General features: G+C 59.9%; 9 protein-coding genes across 9 annotated transcripts; all 9 read left to right on the forward strand.

The window, feature by feature from the left end:
- Positions 1-40: 40 nt before the first annotated feature.
- Positions 41-487, forward strand: LMXM_33_3980 (nucleolar protein family a member-like protein; the record flags this gene model as incomplete). The annotated part of the gene is made up of 1 exon (XM_003878911.1): positions 41-487. One exon carries the CDS (start codon positions 41-43, stop codon positions 485-487), a length of 447 nt encoding a protein of 148 aa, XP_003878960.1.
- Positions 488-1,815: 1,328 nt separating this feature from the next.
- LMXM_33_3990 (conserved hypothetical protein) lies at positions 1,816-3,252 on the forward strand (the record flags this gene model as incomplete). The annotated part of the gene is made up of 1 exon (XM_003878912.1): positions 1,816-3,252. One exon carries the CDS (start codon positions 1,816-1,818, stop codon positions 3,250-3,252), a length of 1,437 nt encoding a protein of 478 aa, XP_003878961.1.
- Positions 3,253-3,677: 425 nt separating this feature from the next.
- Positions 3,678-5,198, forward strand: LMXM_33_4000 (conserved hypothetical protein; the record flags this gene model as incomplete). Its single annotated transcript, XM_003878913.1, has 1 exon — positions 3,678-5,198. The coding sequence occupies one exon, from the start codon at positions 3,678-3,680 to the stop codon at positions 5,196-5,198; it is 1,521 nt and encodes a 506-aa protein (XP_003878962.1).
- A 621-nt stretch (positions 5,199-5,819) lies between these two features.
- LMXM_33_4010 (conserved hypothetical protein) lies at positions 5,820-6,134 on the forward strand (the record flags this gene model as incomplete). The annotated part of the gene is made up of 1 exon (XM_003878914.1): positions 5,820-6,134. One exon carries the CDS (start codon positions 5,820-5,822, stop codon positions 6,132-6,134), a length of 315 nt encoding a protein of 104 aa, XP_003878963.1.
- Positions 6,135-7,416: 1,282 nt separating this feature from the next.
- LMXM_33_4020 (conserved hypothetical protein) lies at positions 7,417-8,352 on the forward strand (the record flags this gene model as incomplete). The annotated part of the gene is made up of 1 exon (XM_003878915.1): positions 7,417-8,352. One exon carries the CDS (start codon positions 7,417-7,419, stop codon positions 8,350-8,352), a length of 936 nt encoding a protein of 311 aa, XP_003878964.1.
- An 867-nt stretch (positions 8,353-9,219) lies between these two features.
- On the forward strand, positions 9,220-10,212 carry LMXM_33_4030 (putative geranylgeranyltransferase; the record flags this gene model as incomplete). The annotated part of the gene is made up of 1 exon (XM_003878916.1): positions 9,220-10,212. One exon carries the CDS (start codon positions 9,220-9,222, stop codon positions 10,210-10,212), a length of 993 nt encoding a protein of 330 aa, XP_003878965.1.
- Positions 10,213-10,984: 772 nt separating this feature from the next.
- LMXM_33_4040 (conserved hypothetical protein) lies at positions 10,985-12,004 on the forward strand (the record flags this gene model as incomplete). Its single annotated transcript, XM_003878917.1, has 1 exon — positions 10,985-12,004. One exon carries the CDS (start codon positions 10,985-10,987, stop codon positions 12,002-12,004), a length of 1,020 nt encoding a protein of 339 aa, XP_003878966.1.
- An 838-nt stretch (positions 12,005-12,842) lies between these two features.
- Positions 12,843-14,867, forward strand: LMXM_33_4050 (conserved hypothetical protein; the record flags this gene model as incomplete). Its single annotated transcript, XM_003878918.1, has 1 exon — positions 12,843-14,867. One exon carries the CDS (start codon positions 12,843-12,845, stop codon positions 14,865-14,867), a length of 2,025 nt encoding a protein of 674 aa, XP_003878967.1.
- A 1,668-nt stretch (positions 14,868-16,535) lies between these two features.
- LMXM_33_4060 (cysteine peptidase, Clan CA, family C19,putative) lies at positions 16,536-19,256 on the forward strand (the record flags this gene model as incomplete). The annotated part of the gene is made up of 1 exon (XM_003878919.1): positions 16,536-19,256. The coding sequence occupies one exon, from the start codon at positions 16,536-16,538 to the stop codon at positions 19,254-19,256; it is 2,721 nt and encodes a 906-aa protein (XP_003878968.1).
- Positions 19,257-20,117: the final 861 nt, after the last annotated feature.

Raw genomic sequence — 20,117 nt, forward strand, 5'->3', positions numbered from 1 at the left:
CCCTCCACACCTCATTCCATCCCCTTATCCCATTTTCGTCATGCCCCAGGACGAGCAAGCGACGGCGACGGAGGAGTACGACTACGATCGGGAGCTCTACCGCTGCCCCATCTCGTGGCCCATCACCTCCGACAAGCCCAAGATGACCAAGAAGGTGTACTCTCTCATCAAGAAGACAGTCACGGCGAACAAGAAGAGGGGCATTGTGAAGGGCATTAAGGATGTTACCAAGGCGATTCGCAAGGGCCAGAAGGGTATTCTCGTGCTCGGCGCCGATGCGTCTCCATACGACGTGGTGTCACACTTCCCTCTCATGGCGGAGGAGGCTAAGATTCCGTACGTGTGGGTGCCGTCGCGGCAGGACCTAGGCACTGCCACCCAGTGCAAGCGTGCAACCTCTGTCGTGCTGCTGAAGGTGAACGAGGAACTCAAGTCGAGCTATGACAAAATTGTCCTCGCCATCGAGGACCTGAACTTGGAGGAGTAGGCGATGATGCTGCCGCAACGACGTCGAGCGTGCGAAGCAGTGTGAGAGTGCGTCGCGGGTAAAGGAAAGGTGGTTGATGTAGCAGGTGGCGTCTGTGGCACTCTCTTTCTCTGTTTTCTTTTTTTTTCGGTGACGAGAGACGTCACGGTGAAGGGAGACGGGCAGCGCCAAGTAACATCAACCAATCATCCGTGTCTTCACATGTGGAGGAGACGAGATGCAAGTGTCGCATGAACTGTGTGTGCACACTCCTCCTCACGCTCATCATCTCCGCTTCCCTTTTTTCGTCTTGCCTCTTCACTTTTCTTGCCTTTTGCGAGCAAGAGTGGCGAGGGAGGTGGTGGAGGGGGTGCGAGGCAGGCGTTCTGCGGTGATGAGGGAATTGCCTCCCTCCTTTGCGATAATGCCGGTTGCGTCTTCTTTTTTTTTGTCGTGTGGTGCTGAAAAGGCGTGGTGCTGCATCCCTTGGGATGTCGTCTGTACATCTGTGCGCGGACGTGGCTGTGTGTAAGGGCGGCTGTTCAGTGTGGGCCGAGGTGGCCCAGCTCGCATGAACGCGTCTGTCTTTTGGTTTCGTGTTAACATCGACGATTTAACTGGACAAGTCATCATCTTCCTCGTTTCGAATGCACTGAAATGGCGTGACTCCCGACCGATGCGCAAATTTACGTTGCCAGATATGGGGGCACGTCGAAGAAGGGAAAGGGGGGGGGCGTCCACGACTCTCTCTTTCTCTCCTGTTTGCACCTTTGCGTGCAGCAGTCGATTCATCTCGCACGTGCTGCTGACGTAACCCTTGCACGGACAGCGCCTTCTCGTTTCACATGTGTTGCGCAGAAGTGTGTAGCGTGCATAGGTCAGGCGCAGACTTAATTGCTTTATTTTCCTGGTCCTGTAGAGCCGTCGTGGCAGTTGTCGTGCCTTTGCTGTTAGGCAATGGCCCCACCACCACACGACGGCGTGGGCATGCTTGCACGGCAGCTGTGTAGGCGTGAGTGGTACCTTCGCTCCCGTGCCGTTCTTCGTGGCTGGGCGTGTCTTGCTCTCTCCAGGTGTTCCTCGTCCGCTCCCTCCTCCCCTTTTCTTGGCTTGCCGCGAACCTTTGTGCACAGCCGAACGGGCGCTCTCATACCCATTCACTCTTCTCCCGCGCGCACAAGCACATTTGAAACAGGCTGCGGCGCGCGTGCCCTTCAGTGGTGGCGAGAGTCCTGTGCACACAGAGCGGTCGGCCGCTGCATCACCGCAGCCACACTTGGCGATGGTGGCGGGGCGAAAGTAGCAGTACAGTAAAGAAGAGAGGTGCCGATGTAGGCGTGCGCGCAGATATGGACTTTTCACTCACCATGAGCGCCGCGCCGCACCGGTTGTGGTACATCGACGGCGATGTGGTAAAGGTACGGGTAAGTCTCACCTGTGTGCCCGAGGCGGCGCCGGACACACGAATGGAAATGGCACCGCTGCAACGGGTGCCGAGGCACAATTACTTCTCCGTCGACCCCACCGAGGCGGAGTCGCACGAGACGGATGTGCGTGTGAGGCCACTCGAGGTAGAGCTCGTTGGGCTCGTCGAGCTCGACCCCAGTGTCATGAAACCCATCAACTGGCCGGCCGCGGTCTCTGAAAAAGAGATGGCGGTGAGCCCCCGTCCTGGCAGGAGCCGGTCCGCGGTGGTGTACATACTTTACCGCACGGGTAAAAAAACACTGCAGGAGGACATGCACTTGAAACGGTACGAGTCCGCCGCTCTAGAGTTCGTCTTTCGCCTTCCTGAGGGGTGCCCGCCGACACTCAAGGGCCGGGGCGCTGACTACCGACATGACATCACCATATACGCCACCTGGTACCCGGTGCGATCGAGCGCCTCGGCCAAGGTGACCAAACCGCACCTTTGCAAGGTGAAGGTGCCACTGGTGGTCTTCAACAGCGTTGCCACAGTTGCCCAGCTGCCCCTTCTGTCGCTCTTCCCTCTCCCCCCTAATTCAGCGCTCGTGGCCGAGGACTTCCACTTCCAGGCGTCCCCACTCGCCGCAGTGCCCACGCCGTGGATGGCGGCGCCGCTGATAGACGTCATGCACCCGCAGCAGGCACAGCTGCGCACGTCTCTTACTGTGCGCCATGATGCGAAGGCGACAATGCAGAGCAGCCTGGCTGCCCAACGGCAGCCTCTGTCCCTCATGATGCCGTGTGAGGGCGTCAACGTGCTTGAAGTCCACCTGCACTCCTCTTGCGTTCCCCTCGGCGAATACCTACAGGGTTCCTTCACTGTGCTGCAGACGAGGCAACGGTCCTGCGACAGAACCGCCGACCCTGGCGCGCAGGGCAAGCGGGACATGGAAGCTCCGGTGCCAGTGTCTGTCACCGCCTCCCTGGAGCTGCTCGAGTGCGTTACGCCGGAGTGCGCCTTGCCGACAAGCGACGCCCGCGTGACGGACGCCAGAGAACACGGTATGGAGAACTTCGTCTGCACGCACAGACGCGTCATTGATCACGCTGAGTTTTGCGTTCTCGACACCCCGTGCGTGCCCTTCGAGTTCTCCCTTCCAGTGGGACTGGTTCCCACCTCCACCATCACCGACATCACTAGCTTCCTGTGGCAGCTCCGCGTGGTAGTGATGGTCGTGCCGCGCAAGACACTCGCCCGAACTGCCGCGCCGGGCGTATACCAACTCGGTCCGCTCCTAGCGCCCGTCGCCGGTGTCTTCCCTCTACTCGTGATGCCGCCATCGGTACCGTTCAAGGTACGACAGGGTGCTGCGTGGTGAGACGACTGAGAGGCGGCAGCGTCCGCAGGAATTTTCCTCCTGTGCTCTCCGCCTTTTGCGAGTGCATATGTGTGTGTGTGTGTGCGTGCTTTGACGGCCCCAGTGGAGCGCTCACACCCTTCCCCATGTCGGCCTGTCTGGCTCTGTAGGGGCTTCTGTGCGGCCCTGGTTCCCTGACCGCTCCCCGTGGCACTGCGTGTGACGGCTGGTATCTCTGTGGGTGATGTGCCTACGCTGTACTGCGTCTCACCTTTGGTGTCATGCCATCGCCTCAGCAATGCGTCGCTTTTTCTCTCTCGCCAGTATGGCCCCCCCCTCCCACACCCTCCCTCTGTCCGGCTCAGTTTTCCTACGTCAACCTTATCACCGAAAAACACAGGCACATACACACACCACGGCGGATTTCGGACACCGGCAGCGCCTCCATGGAGGATGTCATGGCCCGCATCGCCGACACGGCCTCCTATCCGCTGCATGTCTTTCAACGTAACAAGAAGACCGTCGGCATTGTCGGCGCTGATGCGCTGGCTGCATTGCCCATGGCAGGTGGCAGCTGCACACATTGTCTAGTCACCTCAGCTACCGAGTTGCAGCCGTTCCTTGTAGATTCGCCGGCAGCGGAGGTGCTTTTCAAGTGGTGCGCGCGCGTCAGCTGCTCTCTCTCCCGAACGCTGACGCGTCACTGTCTTGTCGTGAAGAATGTGTCTCGCGGCATCGCCGTCTCTGCACTTCTGGAGAGGGACCGCGGCGACGTTAGCGCCGTAGAGACGGTGTGGGCAGATGTTGAGCGCAACGCGGAGCTGTGGAAGACTCCGTCCAGAGGCGGCAACACCGACGCCCTGCACGTGTACATGATGAGCGTGCCGGAGGTGCCAGACACCATCTCCAACACGCTACATGATATCCCCAACGCCTCTGCCGCGGCGCCGCTGGGCAGTCTCGTCACCACTCGCGTTCTTCTCGGCGACTCCGCGAGCGAAATAGTGGCGGCGATTCGGCAGCTTTTCAACCACTTTCTCGGTAGTGAGGCGGAGCACCTCACTGGCACGGAGGTGTGCTGGCCTGCTTCCCTGCTCTTCCCTGTGAATGTCCACACCCGCGATGATGCGAGGCGGCGGGCAGAGCACGCGGCCCTGCTGCTGCCGCACCAGGGCCTTCTGCACCATGAGGACGCCATTCAAGCGTGGTCCACGTGGGACGACCTGCGCAGTCAGCACGAGGCAAAGGTCGCTTCCGTCTTTCGTACTGGCGCGGCCTGGGAGCGGCATCTCGCCACGAGCCCGCACCGGGACCTCGCGCCTGCATCCGCACCGTCCCTTCCAGGGGCTGAGACGCTTGTGGTAAGCGGCGCCTATGATTACTACCACTACCGCGTCGACGGCTTCCGCGACGACGGCTGGGGCTGTGCCTACCGTAGCCTGCAAACGGTCCTTTCGTGGTTTCAGCACGCCAGTCTCCTACGTGCCGCTATCCCGTCGATCCGGCGCATTCAGGAGATTCTCTACGAGGTGGACCCGGACAAGGCGAGCAAGGGAGCCTTCGTGGGATCGCGTGACTGGATCGGCAGCTTCGAGATTATGCTGGTGCTGCAGAAGTATTTGCCCGGTCTGGAGTGCACCATCAAGCGTCTGGAGAGAGGACAAGACCTAGTCACGGACTCCTCGGTGCAGTTGCTGCTGATCGAGCACTTCCGCAGCCCACGAGCCGCACCAGTGATGATAGGGGGCAGCAGCTACGCGCACACGATCCTCGGCGTCCACGCGAACATCCACACAATGGAGGCGCAGTACCTGATCCTAGACCCGCACTACTCCGCCTACCCGACACAGATCAAGACGGCGATCAAGAAGGGCTACGTGGGATGGAAAGAGGCCTCAAAGTTTTTTGAGGCGGGTAGCTGGTACAACTTGTGCATCCCACGTGTTGACCTGTTCGATCCTCGATGACACAGCACAACATTGTTTGTCTTCCGATCGTGACGAGAGCTGCGTGTGCGTGTGCGCAATCGTGAGCGCGACTTTCGCTTTCTCTCCCGCGCCCCTCAAACGTGCCACCGCAGTACGATTGCTGGGGGAAAAGCCGAGCCCCCAGCCGAATCACAGAGCAACGACGCAAAAGACGACTTGGAAAGGCCTACCTATGCATGTGTCGCACGAAGGAAGGCGGTTCTTTGCGTATCTGTCTCGTGCGCGAGTGCAAGACGGAGGGCCTTCACTTTCCCGCGACACGGTTGACGCGAGCACCGTGTAGTGCGCACTCTCTTCGTTTTTTTTTGGTTGCTCGACGGGTCGACCGCCCTTCGTACGACACGTTCTCTCCTCTAATGTGTTCTCTGTTTGCCCGCCCTTCTCCGTCTCCCGCCCACATCCATATGCTGACGTGCGCATGCACATGTGCTCCTCAACGGCCGTACGCACGCCTGCCCCGGACGTCTGTCCTCGCCTTCCACGCGGCATTGCGCATCTCTTCCTTTTATGTATCATTCTTCATATTTTGTCCTCTCAACCGCCAGCGATCGCCTCGCTAGTCGTCTGCTCTTCAGCGTGTCTGCGATTCTACCGTTCTTCATGATGCTCCGCCGTGTTGCCGCGAAGACGACGATGGCGGCTGCTGCGCCTCTGCTCTCCAGCACTCGCGCCTACAACATGTTCGTCTTCAAGGACCCCGTTCGTCGCCCACAGCTGTCGCCGGAGGAGCGCGCCAAGGTAAAGATCAACTACGCCGAGTGGCCCGAGGAGTTCCGTGACTACGACCCGGAAGATCCGTACAAAAACGCGCCCGAGATCATTGAGGGGCTCAGTAGCTGGAACCTCTTCCTGTGGGGTGTCGAGTGTGCCTTCATCTACCAGTTCTACGAGGTGGTCTTCCCCAAAAGCATCTAAGCGGCGAGCTGCAGCCAGCAGCAAAGGGAAGGAAGAGAGAGGACGGTGGATAGCCCGCGGGTGCAGAGTGCGGAAGATGAGGTCGAACGCTTTGCCTCTTACGACCAGTGCCGGTGTGAGGCTTGCGTCTCTATGTGCACCCGCGGTGCCGTCGCGCGAAGCCCTGCCCGCTCCGCCTTCTCCCTGTGCGCCCTTTTTTTTCTGTGTCGTCACCCTCTCCTCCCCAAAGTGTGTTAGGATAGCAACTCCGTGGTCGACGCAGCAACGCCGCAGCTGAAGCATGCCGGGGAGCGGTAACACATGTGGTGTGGCTTCACTGAGCGCGCCTTCTTGCGTGGGGTGCTCTACCCACGCTTGAGCACGTCGGTGTCTCACGTAAGCCACGCAGTCTACTCACCATAGACGTCGATAGAGAAAGAGAGAGGCACGGGAACGTGAGCATCGCTGACAGGCAGCGCTCGACGCGTCCCTTCGCCCAGCAACGCTCAAAACCGCGCGCCCTCTCCCTCTGTCTGTCTGTCTCTCTGCATGTGTGTGCGCGTGCGTGTGCGTGGGGGTTATGTAGTAGCAACTGATATGATTAAGGCGAAAGTACCGATAAAACGATAGATGTCCGCAGGGGAAAGGGCGGATGGTGGTGGTGGTTGTGGGAGGACTTGTGACGAGGCGTCGTCCCCCCTCCCGCAATCACCGAGTGCCGGTTCTCGTGCGCATGCAGTGCCAAACAGGCGTCTGCGCGTGTGTCTCTCGGTGATCCATGAAGAGTGACCGCGACACGCCATGTGTACGATGGCATTCAAAGTGGTCCCTCACGCCTCCCGGCTTTTTTCACACACGGCAGCACCTGCTTGGACCGCGTCTCCGTGCACGAGTGTGATGAACTCCGTGCTGGTCGGCAACCGGCGTGCTTGAACCTTGTTGCGTACCTCGCCTCGACGGGTGCTAAAGCCCTCTTCACACCTCTACGTCTCTGCCTCTCATGGCGCTCCTTTCTCCCCCTCTCTGCATGCCCTCCGTCTCTCGAGGAATACGTTGCACGTGTTGCGCCGGTGTGCACCTCCCTACCTGCTCAGTCGCGTCGCATACGCCTGCCTTGCCGTTCTCGGAGCAGGGCAGTAAATCACGCGAGAGGACGCGGTGGATCGCGTCGCTGGCCTACCACTGCGCGACGCACAAACAGTCGCTGTCGTGAGCGGACAAGCCCTGTGCGCTCTGCGCCGACTTGCAAGCATCCTTGTTTCGAAAGCACACATAGATCCTCTCCGCACCTAGCGACAACGGGATGCGTCGAGCAGGACACCTGTCGTCGCTTCGACTCGTGCGATGTACCGCGGTGCTGTTTAGCAACGGGTCTCGGCCTCCTGCCCCTCCACTCTCCGCACTAATCACTGGCAGTAGGCACTTCTGCATTGGCGCTACTCGCAGGTTTTACGCACCGCCACGCCGTCTTCAGGCCGCGTCGCCGTCGTCCGCCTCCCATCCTACCGTCAAGACAGGCGGAGCAGCGTGGTCTGAGGAGGGCGCACTCGAATCACCGCCTCCGTCCGCTGAAGCTCGGGCCGCATCTGCCGCGGTGGCGGTGATAGCGTCAGCATCGGCGGCGGACGCCTCCGCCCAGCCTCGGCTGCCACCGCTCCAGGACAGTCTCACTCGGCGCCTCTTCGCGTCGTGGCAGCAAGGTGTGGTGGCCAGTATTGGCGCCGTAATGGGTATCGGATTCCTTTTATTCTTTCTATACACCCCGGTGAAGGAAGACACGGTGCACCACACCGCCGTGGTCGCGTCCGAGGCGCTGGCTGACGCGCGGCTGAAAGGACAGGCGGTGCAGCTCTCCAAGGATGTCGTGCTGGAGGTGCTGCGCAATCCCAAGTCTCTCGAGGCGACGGTGGACGTCGTTGTCGAGCTGCTGGCGCGTGAAGAGACGAAGATTGCCGTCTCCTCGCTCCTGCAGTCCTTGTTCGAGGACCACTACACGCAAGAGGTGACGAAGAAGTTCGTGTTGCGGGTGGTGCAAGACCCTTGGATTCAGGATCAGCTGCAGATGATTACGGAAGAACAGGTGCGCAAACTTCTCAACAACGCCGCTATCAAGACTGAGCTGTCCAAGTTTCTACTCAAGGCGGCAGTGGACTCGCTCGAGAAGCCGCAGCTGCACTACGAGGTGGCGAAAGCGATGCGCCACTCTGTCGCGTCGCTCGTGAACTTCTGGTGGACTTGAGGGATCGGCGCTGAGTATTTTGGATCTCTGGCGGACGGTTGATTTTCCGTGACCGTGCTGTGCTGAGGCTCGCTCGATCCCGGAGCTGGCTACTCTGCTGAGACAGAGTGATACGCGGGGCCATTTCGCTCTCGTCCCTCTCTCTCCGCATTGCCCTCGGCAGGTTGTGCGCTCCGCCGCGGGCTTCTCGTGGCCTTGCGTTTTTCTCTCTCCCCGTATCTCTTAGACGGCTTCAGCGGATTTGCTTCCAGGCCGCCCTTTGTCGACTTCATGGAAGCCGCCGCAGCAGCAGGTATCACGCGCACCCCTCCTCCCCTGCTGCCCCTATCGGACGCCTGAAGAGAAAGCTGCGGTCGATTTTCTTCAGCGCCGCTACACCGGGTGAATTCTCTCGAGCCCTCGCCGGTACCTACGCGCAGCCCTGCGCGACGTCCATGGCTGCCTGAACGATCGCGGTCGCTCACCGCTGCGCTGCGCATGATCATCTCCTTTTACCGAGGCACTGCTCTACTACCGCTTAGCGTTGCTGGCATCAGTGCCACCCTGCTCTCGTTGCTGCACACGCGTACTGGGCAGGTCTGCACGTTCCTAGGCCTCAATGCTTTCCTCGCCCTGTCCTCCCACCTCTTCTTTGCTGCCCCCTCCTCCTAGTATTGTTGCGCGTGTGCGTGCGTTCCACGGAAGTCACATCGAGTGCTGTGAAGAGATTGAACGGACCGGCAAGAGCCGAACCATCCGTTTCTCACGAGGGGATTGACCTTTGCACACCAGCACACACACACACGTCACCTTTACGACGCGCTGGCACGGTCAGCTACCGCCCTCCTCTTGCGGGCTGCATTGTGTTTTTATTCGCCGTTTGTACTCATGGAAGCCCCGGCTGCGCCATCCGGTCCCATTGTGGCGGACTTGCACCACAAGTTTGTGCACGAGCTCGACGACAACACTCAATGGAAGGCGCAGCATCTCAAGATGAACGGTGCCTACTGGGGACTCAGCTCACTCGTGCTGCTGCACCGGATGGACTATAAGCCGGACGACGTTGTGGATTTCGTGCTGTCGTGCTACAACGGCGACGGTGGCTTTGGCGGCAATACAGACATGGACTCCCACCTGCTCCACACCATGTCCGCGGTGCAGCTGCTGTGCATGCTCGACGCAGTGGCGCGCATTGATGTGGAGCGGACGGCTCGCTGGATCGCGTCGATGCAGCTGCCGGACGGCTCCTTTCAAGGGGACGAATGGGGAGAGGTGGACACTCGCTTCTCCTACATCGCACTCAGCTGCCTGCGGCTGCTGGGGCGCTGCGAGTGCGTCGATGTCGAGGCGGCTGTCCAGTATGTGCTGCGGTGCCAGAACTGGGACGGAGGCTTCGGCGTCTCGCCAGGAGCGGAGAGCCACGCAGGCCAGATCTTCTGCTGCGTGGGTGCACTGTGCATAGCGAATGCCCTCGATCGCATCGACAGGGATCGCGTGGCGGCGTGGCTGGCGATGCGGCAGCTTCCCTCTGGCGGCCTCAACGGGCGGCCGGAGAAAAAGGCGGACGTGTGCTACAGCTGGTGGGTTGTGTCGTCCCTCTCCGTTCTTGGTCGTACAAGCTGGATTGACAAGGAGGCTCTGTTTCAGTACATCCTCAGCTGCCAGGACACGCAGGACGGCGGATTCTCTGACAAGCCAGGGAACCAACCGGATGTGTATCACACCTTCTTTGGCCTGTGCGGGCTTAGCCTTTTGGGGTACGAGGGGTACCAGCTGAATCCCATCAACCCCGTGTACGCGCTGTCCTACGACATTTTGGATCACCTGAAGATTGCACCAGAGCATGGCTCGCAGGTCGGGCGGCGTGTTCCACGATCGTGATGGGGTGTGACGCATTTGCCACAGCTCTGGGAGATTGGTGAGGCGATTGCGAGTACGTTGCCGCAATGCGTCCCTCGCACGAGAGGCAGTTTGTGTGCTTGCTTTTACGCGCGTGTGTGTGCGCCACCCACTCCGTGACACAAGTTCGTACATGCACTCGCTTCGCCTCATCTCCTCGGCAGATGACGGGCAACAGAAGGAGCCTCTAAGTTTTGATGCGTGATTGTGGGGGTGGGAGGCCTGGGAGGGACTCCCTCTCGGCACACCTTTTCCAGCCCTGTCTGGTGTTTTGTGAGAGTGGGACGTAGTGCTCCGCAGCAACCCCGTCTACACAGAAGGCGCCGTACCACACCGCTCCCTCCTCCATCCCCCCTCCCCACACGCTCATGCCGATACTCGTTACAGGCCCTCTTTCCCCTGCTCACTTCTCACCTCCCCTCTCCTCTGTTATACCCACAGAGAGCTGCCGACGTGAGAGACTCTCCATACTGCTTTGGAGGCGTCTTGCAGCCGCTTGCGCTAGCCTCGCCGCACGATGTGGTTCGGGCGAAGGCGGCTGGGCGGCTGTCTAAGAGAATGGTATCAGTCGGCCGTCACGCGAAGTGCTGTAGCACCTCTTCGCTTCAGCTCCACATCATCGTTGACAGTAACCTCTAGTGCGGCAGTGACGCCTGTCGACCTCTCCTACACTTGCCGTCTGCTGGACTCCATTTGTGGCGAGCAGCATTCGAACCTGGTGAAGCGCAAACGTGTGCGCGGGGCGGTGCACAGGATGGAGTCGTCAATAGTGGACAGCTTCGCTGCAGCCACCGTGTCCTTGACGGCTCAGCAGAGACGCGACCTTATGCGCCACTGGCTGCGAAGCTTGGCAGCTGCGGTGAAGTACCTCCCTCGGCAAGAGGCCTCTCTAGGCGTGTCTGAGGGCGTCGATGCTGACCGCTTCTCGCCGCGATCATCGCGACGTGCACGCCATGACGCGCACGAAGGTGAGACCTGGTCGGGTGCCTCACCGTACTTCTCTCTCCCGACCAGTGATCTCCTGTGTGTATGCCTGCGCGAGTGTGCGATGGCTGACCCGACAACCGGACCCGATGTGCTGCGCGAGTTGCTCCTCTGCGCAGTAAAGCTGGAGCTTGGTGAGGTGGAAGTGCTGAAGCACATTGTCCACGTCCTCACGAGCACCGATGTGTGCCGTCATCGCACGTCCTCGGAGCAGGTGGAGTTGCTAAACATTGTGTCGCTCGCAGTGAAGCGGTGCAAGCTACCCCTGCCGCCTCTTGATCGCGTCGTGTGCGTCCTGGTGGGAGCGACGCTAAGCGCCCGCGAGAACCTTGTGGTGCTCTCCTCTATTCACCGCCTACAACACATGCACGCCACGGACACGGTTGCCGCGGTTTCGCGGAGGGCCGCCACGCAGACTCGCGAGTACAACATCAAGGATGTGGTGTATGGGCTGGAGGTCGCAGCGCTGCTTCCCGGGTGCAATGAGGTCTTTGTGGCGAGTGTACTGCTGCGCGCAGGCGAGTTAGCGCCACACATGTCTCCGAAGCAGCTGGGCGCCGTGTGCAAATATGTGTCGCTGCTCAGCCCCACCCGGAAGCAGAACACACTTTCCTACTCATGTGGCAGGGAGCTGCGCGCGCTCCTGCCGTCGCTGGTGGAGCGGACGGAGCAGCTGCTAGGTCGCTTCCGCCTCCACGAGGCACGACACGTGCTCCGCTGCTTCCGCGAGCACAAGGTGCGCCATTCCCTCATCTTCTCCCGTCTCACCCCAATCGCCGAAGATGGCTGATGTGGAAGGGAAAAGGCTCTTAGTGGCGACAGTTTCTCTGTCACGATCACCTCAAGGTGACGGCGAAATATGGCAACTCCGACACAGCAGCGATGATGGGAGAAGGCGTGATGAGTAGAAGATGAAAGACTCTCTCCGGTGTATTGTCAGGTCGCTCTACGTTGTGATGTCTGCTCTCATGCGCCGGCCACAAGTACTCGTAAACGTGGCGGAGCGATGGTGGGTGGTGGTGACGACTGCACCCAGTTGCTTCAAGCAGAGCTTGAAAGGGGCAGAGGAGGATGCATGTGCGCTACTCCGCGAGGGTTATCCCGCCACGTTGTCGTAACCCGCCCACCCACGACCCCCCTTCATCCTCAGCCGTTCCCCACCACACAGTAACTTCTGTCCTCACGGGCATCCCCGACCAAGGGTGACGGTGTGGTTGCTGGTCGGCTCTCAAACAGCCAAAGCGTGTGCGGTGCCCCCTGGGCCATGAGCGGCTGAATCCTGATCCTGCGCACCTCTGTTCAGCATTGTCATGCTCCTCTCGGGTTCTAGCGCCCCTCGAGCACAGCCCATCTCGTGCAAGCGTGCGCTTTACACGCTCTCACCAACTCGGCAACTTCTGCTGTCCCCACCCTCCCCCACCTCCTTCGCACACCAGCAGAGAAGCACGCATAAAACTTGTTCGACAGTGCCCATGCCACTGTAGCGTGGGCGGATCAAGCAAGGCACACGTTCACCACGGCAGATCCTACCTTCCCACTCGCTGCACCACGCGCACACCCCTCCGGCGATTGTAACAGAAAGGTCTGTAAGGATTCACTCTGCGAAAACCGCACCGAGGGACGTTTCAATGGACAGCACCGTCTCCCTCTCCGCTGCATCTGACTGCGCGGATCCGCTGCTAACGCGGCTGCAGGACAGTTACACGCGACAGAAGCGTCAGCTGGCGGCACAGAAGCGTAAGCAGACGGATGTGGAGCTGCAGACGGCCGCGGCGCACTGCAGCGACCTGCCACTCACTCTAGAGCTTCTTTCTGACGGAACGGCGTCCCTCTTCGATGAGCTGGAGCGGTTGCTGGAGGCCCGCCATGAGCAGTGGAACACTCCTAGTCGCGAGGTGGCCCTGCTGCAGCACATTCGGCTACAAACGAACCGGGAGATGCGCGAGTGTATGTCGTTCATAGAGGAGGGCTACAGATCCGGGTTTGAGAAGCTGCTGCGCGAAAGCTGTCTCGAGAAACGAAACGAGGCGCTCCCCAAGACACCCGTGTCTTCTTCACTCGCAACAACCACGTTAAAGAATGTGCAGAGTGCAAAGGCGGCGTCGGTGGCGTCATCGGTGACACCGGCGGAGGCGCCTTCGCATCTCTCTCTGAGGGAGGCGCTCTCAGAGTCCATCAGTCTTATGGCGGAATCTTTGGCAGTGCTGCTGCAGTGCGAGGTGGTGCGAGTGTACCTGTACGACAGCAATGCGCATCTGAAGTGTGTCGCGCAGTTCCCTTACCGTGCCCAACACGCCGACCCGATGCACTCGAGCTACCTCGCCTTGATGGCAGTGCGCGAGGTTCATCACATTGTGTGCCAAGAGCGCCTGGTTATCAACGGCTGGCTCAGCAAATCCCACAGCGCAAACGACGGCAGCGCTGCCGCTGCGGACAACGTCGGAAGCAGCGCCGCAGCCAGCGGGCTCGAGGACATTCGAACCTGTCTGTTGCTGCCCATCTTCTCACCGGAAGGGGTGGGAAAGCCTTACGGCCTGGTACACGCGGTGAACAAACAGTATCCCACGGCCCTCGGTGTCGCGACCGACGAATCGACGGAGGTCGCGCATGTCGGCTTCAACGCAGATGACGAGACGCTGGCATCGAGCGTCGCTCGCGTACTCGGAACCATGCTCCGCCGGTACCCAGCCGAGCTCTTCTTCGCCGCTGGCACGGGCGAGAAGCTACGTCGGAGGGCTTTTCCTGGCGATGCCGAGGTGCTTAGCCTAACGGCGCATCTGCCGCCCATCCTGCAGGACGAGGTTCAGGATGCTGCGGAGGTCGCTCAGCTTGCCTTGTCCCACCTCACGCCGGTTCTCGTGCATCGAGTACCCATGACTGTCATTTATGAGGCCCGTTCCGCGGCCGGGGAAGGGCGGCGGCGTAAGCTGGCCGTCCTCGGACCCCGCGAAAGCGCAGTTTCCTCCGTAGAATTCAATCTGCGTTGCTTGAAGGAGCTGTGGGAGAGCAGCCGCGATGACAACGTGACGCTGCACAAGCAATGCCGCACCTTGGAAGAGCAGGTGCAAGACATGCGACTGCTCTTGCGCAATGTGCTGGACGGGGTGGCTGTCGCGCGCGCGATGCCGCTTCGCACTGACGTGGCACAGTTCCTGCACAACCTTGAGATGTACGGGCGGACAGAGCGGACAGAGCGGATGGCGGAGTACGTGTCAGAGCAGATGCTAGCCATCCCCGACACCACCGCCCGCGCACCTGGTGCCGCGCACACGCGCGCGAGGGCTTCCAACGTGGAGGTGGACACCAAAGCGACACAATCCCATATTAGCGGCAGCGACTTACGGGCTCTGCAAAATCATCACGCTCGCCTCAACACCGTAACACCCGCCTCACTGCACTTTGACGGGCCCAGCGGCGTCCGCAGCTACACTTCCGATCCAGCGCAGAAGCGTGAGCAGGTGCGCTTCATCGACGAGCTGTGCCGCCTTGCCCAGGACGAGAAGCCGTCGCTGCCGTTAACGCGCAGAGGAGATGGTCGCCGGCAGGCACTGCCCAGCACCTTTCCCACTGTTACTCGCGCAAAGGCGGAGAGAGGTTCAAAGTCTGCGGTGAAGGAGGATCTGTACCCATGTGGACGCCCGTTCAAGCTCTGAGAGAGCGAGTGAGAGAGCGAAAGAGAGAGAGAGAGACGACGCCAGGGCCACGCAAATGCGTGACGCGCCGGTGGACGTGTGCAGGAGTACGTGTCATGGACCGGAAGACAGCATCCGGCCGTGACGGCGATGCGGCAGCGGGCGCAATCGCTGGTCGTCACTTCACAGCCCACTCATCTCTCATTCTCTCCGTGTGTGTTCTGCTATCATGTACATTAGACCGCATACGGTGCATGCGGTGTGGAGGCTGTGTGTGGGCGTGACGGCGCGTTCTCGTCTCTGACACGCACACGCACCTCAACACGATTGTTGCTTCTCCGTCTTTGTCTGTTTTACTTATGCGATTATCAGCTGACTATGCGTCCTGTCTCCGCGACTTGCATGGACACTGGAAGTGAATGACGCGCAAAATCGTTCCCCGCGCTTCTGAGAAGCGCCTCTCACGGGCATCTCTGGGAAGGCCGCATATCAGCGGCTGGGACTCCTCGCCTGCTGGCGCGCTGCCGCTCAAAGCTAGCGATGAAGGACCCGCCTTGTTGTCACGGAGCGCACCTTTCGAACAGTACGATGCACTCGAGACAGGGCCCCCTCCATGAAGGCTCGTGCGAATCTTCCATATCTGCTCCCGCACCTCTGTCTGCTGATGCTCTTGATGAACGACCCATTCTCTCACCCACCTACCCACACACACACACACACATCACCCTCTTCTTGGTGAAACAACAACGCCTCTTTGCCACCTGCCTTCTCGCCCTTCGTTGTTGTGCAATCGTCTCAGCGCGTAATGAAGACTGGGCTGCGTGCTTCTTTCTGCTGCTCCTTTCTTTGTTCTCAAAAGTACTCCCGCTTCGCGGTCTACGCCCCCTCTCCCTCCCTCTCGTCCCGCCCCCGTCTGACCCCCCACAGCGCCATCGTGTATCGAGGTGACATATTGCACACAACGTCATTGGGCTCTCCCGTTCGCCCCCCAAAAAAAACTTGTTACGCCTGGCCTCCTCTTTCGCCCCGCCTGCCTGTTCTCAGAGGACAGTGCTACCGAGATCGCCGCGCGAGAGTCCACCGCCCGCGTTGTGAGATCGCACTTCCAACAACGTGTGACGCCAGCCGGTGCATCTTCCTTTCCTCCGCTTGTGGTATCCCCTGCAGTGAGTGCGGTGCTGAAGGGGACGGCAGCCTCTATTCACCCAAGCGCGCGACAGCAGAGGAGGCCGCAATTTTTCGACTCAGTTCCCTCGTAGACAGTGGCACGCGCAAACGTTCGCGCCGGGCGCACACGCAGACAGACGCGCAGACGCCGTCACTCAAAGATCCAGGTGTGCTCGTCTTGGTTTATACACATTCACAGGTGCAATACACCCGGATGCACAAGTGGAGGCGACGCCACGCAGAGATTACGGTCTTTCTCCCTCGTGCTGCCATCTTATCCCTGCGCTCTGCTTCTAGTTTTCGTTGATTTCCACAAGTGCACTTTTTCTATACGTATTCTTTGTCCCCCCTCTGCGTGCGTGTGTCTGTGTGTGCGTGCCGGCTTGTTGGCGGTTTGGTTTGGCTGTTTTCCGGCCCTTCCCATTGTCTCGTGCGTCTCCCGTCACTTCTCCGCACACGCTGTGGATTTTGTCTGCTGGCCCGCCGCCAACCTCACGACCGCCCCACGCGAAAAGGAATACGATGCGCTCGGGGTACGTTGGCATCTACAATCAAGGTAGCACGTGCTACCTAAACTCCGTCATACAAGCGCTGTACCACCTGCCCGCCTTCCGCACTCAAATTTATAACCTGCCGAATGTGCAAAAGGACTCCGTTGCACTCGCTCTACGTGACGTGTTTGCGCAGCTGGAGGTGCGCAATCGTAACACCACCACGACGGAGCTGACCAAGGCTTTTGGCTGGTCAGCACAGGAGGCGGCAGTGCAGCATGACGTTCATGAGCTGATGCAGCAGCTCTTTGACAGCCTCGAAACGACGTTGAAGGAGACGCCGAAGAAGAACATGATCCGTGACATGTTCGGCGGCTTGATGATCTACCGGTCTCGTGCCATAGACGGCGCCGAATACCTCTCTGACCGCCTTGAGGACTTCTACGACGTGGAGCTGGTAGTGCAGAACAAAGCAAACATCGAGGAGTCACTGCGGGAGTTCTCATCGGGAGAGCGGATCGAGGGTGTCTCTGTGGAGGTAGTGCCTGGTGCGGACGCGACGCCGCATACGATTGAGCGCAGCCAACACTTCCTCGACTGCCCCAAGGTGCTCTTGGTGCACCCGAACCGCGTGGCCTTTGACATGGAAACATACGAGCTGGTCACGCTACGTAATGTGTGGAGTTTTGATTTCAACTTATCGCTGGCGAGCTACGTTGTCGATGACGCCTCGCTGAAGCTCGACAAGGAGAGTCAAGAAAAATGGAAGAAGCTTAGCCACCGCACCCACCTCAGCGCGAACTATAGCCTGCGCTCCATCCTCACGCACGCCGGCGATGCCACCATCGGGCACTACTATGTATACGTCAACTTCGACGGGGAGTGGGTGCGCTTCAACGACGAAGTGGTCGAGTCGGCAACGGAGGAGGATGTGCGCAAGTCCGCGTTTGGCGGGCAGTCGATTCAATCGCGCTATCGCCTCTTTGACAACGAGCGCGCGTCGCTGCTTATCTACGTGAACGACGATGTCAAGGAGGAGCTGCTGAGCGAGACGCCGCCACCGAGCGCGATCGTCGAGGTGGGGCGCAGCATTGAGGAGGAGCGCGCTAGGAAGGAGGAGACGCACAAGGTGAGCTACTACCTATGCGACAAGTCCGTGGTGGACGTGTTCGACGGCGTGCACGGCGCCTCCGACAAGCTGCAGCGTCACATGTCCGTGCGCCTGTCTCCCGGTCAAGATGAAATGGCCGCCATCATCACTGCCGCAGCGAAGGAGCTGCACGTAGCGCCCGAGCAGATTCGCATCTTCTGCCGAGACCGTCACGGTCTCTCCCCGTGGTGCGCTGTTGAGTCGATGTGCAACTCGTACGACTCATACTATTACCCTCCCATTTTCGTCGACATCGCGCCGCCGCTCGCGGAAGAGGATGCGGCGTCCGCCACGACCGCCGCTGCCGCCGCCGAGCCGTTCCTCGCGTTCCTCCGTCATGTCGAATCGCCGCACGACCGCGACATCCCTGTCACGATCGTCCGCTCCATCCCGGAGCTGCAAGCGCGTGTGCCGCACGATGCACTGGTGTACGAAAGCCGCGGCGGCCCGCAGTACCTGAGCGCTATCACAGCGACGAACCAACTCGTGTGTGGGGCAAACTTACTGTACACGCACCAGCGCTCCTCCAACGACGCGGTGCGTGGGTACCTTCAGCACCGCCAGCTCGTCTGCACAAAGGTCTACCTGTACGACGACTACACCGCCGAGCTGACGGAGCTCTTTGAAATACATATTGTCGAATCCACGCCCTACACCACGCTACAGGTTGGGCTGTACAAGATGATGACAGAGTCGAAGAGGGGTCTGCCGCTCCCTCCCTCTCACAACCACCTCGCGTTCTTCAAGGGGAACGACCGATGCAACTACGCCTTCGCGATGCCCATGGCGGCGTCGCTCACGATTCAGTGGAACACGTACAATCACACCCTCCGAGATGTGTGGGGTAGCGTGCAGCACGAGCACAAAATTGTCATGACAATTCTTCCAATGCCGCTCGAAAAGATCGACTTGACGGTGCTGGTGACGTTCAACGGAGGCTACAATAACTTGCCTCACGTGTACGTTCCACTGGAGGGCGGCAGCGTTACTTTTCGCGAAGTTCTCGAGTTGATGGTGCAGCAGCTGGGGACTCGTCTTCGGGCAGGCGCCGCCGCGGGGTACGAACAGCAGCTTGCCGGACAGGCACGACTGCTGCGGCTGCTGCGGGTCCGGCGGGGCGAGCTAGTGGAAGTGGTGGAGGACCTGGACACTCCGATTGATCTCGAGGCACGCGAGGACATTGTCCTGGACAAGCTGTGTCCGGCACTGCCCGGGTACGAGCTCGTCAACGTGCTCTTCTGCCGCCGCCGCTCCGGAGAGTACTACTTCGGTCTACCAACGAACATCTGCGTCAACTCGTGTCTAGAGGAGCAGGGGGATGTGCTTCTTCGACGCATCGTAAAGAAGCTCGGCTACCCTGATCAGGAGGAGGCAATGAAAAAGTGGATACTTTGTGTAATGAACGTCAAGTCGCGCAAAACGCGCACTGCCAGCAAGAAGGAGGTGCTGGCAGATCTCATCAAGGAGGTTGGCGGGGCACCGTTTGTGTTCGTTGTCGACCGTCCCCAGTGCTTGCTCCTCGACGGCATTGAAGAGGAGGAGCATCGGCCAGAGTCTATCGTTATCAAGTCTACCTCGAAGACAGACCTCTCCGCGGCTTAGAGACGCACCGACGCTACAGTGCTCACTTGCATCCTCTGTTAATGTTCGCCTTGTATTGCTGCTCTAGCGTAGCGTCACCCAGCTCTCGTTGTTCCGCACGCACGTGCGTGCGCGCGGGGGGGGTCCGTTGGTGTTTGATCAAATTTAATGTGTGACGGTGACGCCCTACCCCCTCCTTGGGCTTATTTGGTCTGCACCGAGACCACTCCCTGTCACCACCCGCATGACAGGGACGCCATCGCCTCCTGCCCTCGAGCAGGACCGTGCACGCGTCCCGCCTGGATCGCAGCATGTAGTTCACGTGGGTGCTCCTGGTGCCCACCGCGCAGCACGTAAGCGAAGAAGGCGCGAGCAACGAGACGAAGTGCCGGCTAGTCGTATGGGCACGATCCACAAAGAAGGCGACGGTTGGCCCTCGAGGACGAGGTTGCAGCCGCAGTGCCACATGGGGTAGGTGAAGTGGTGTATCAAGGAGACGCAGGTGGATCCCGTGGCGTTCACGCGGATCCTGTGCGATGCCGCTCCTTGAGCGCGCCCGTCGCCCACGGTGGTCTGTTTTGTATACCCTTTGCTCGCATCTTATGGTATACGCTGAGGGTGTTGGCGCTAGACATCGCTTTGGTAGTTTTCATTTCTTTTGATGTTTTTTGTCTTGGACGTGTTGAAGGTGCTGTTGGCCGGTGCCTGCCGACTCTGTCCTTCCTCCCTCCCCTTCTTGTCATCTATTCGCAGTCTTTCTGAGTACAAAACCGAGAAGAAGCTGTGGCTGATGGGAAAGCGGAGAAGCGTTACCCGCCCCCACCTCCGCCCCCTCTCCGGCGATGAGCTGTGAGGGAGACTTCATCTCTGTGTGCGTGTGTG

The sequence above is a fragment of the Leishmania mexicana genome, chromosome 33, assembly GCF_000234665.1.
Source record: "Leishmania mexicana MHOM/GT/2001/U1103 complete genome, chromosome 33".
Lineage (NCBI taxonomy): Eukaryota > Euglenozoa > Kinetoplastea > Trypanosomatida > Trypanosomatidae > Leishmania > Leishmania mexicana.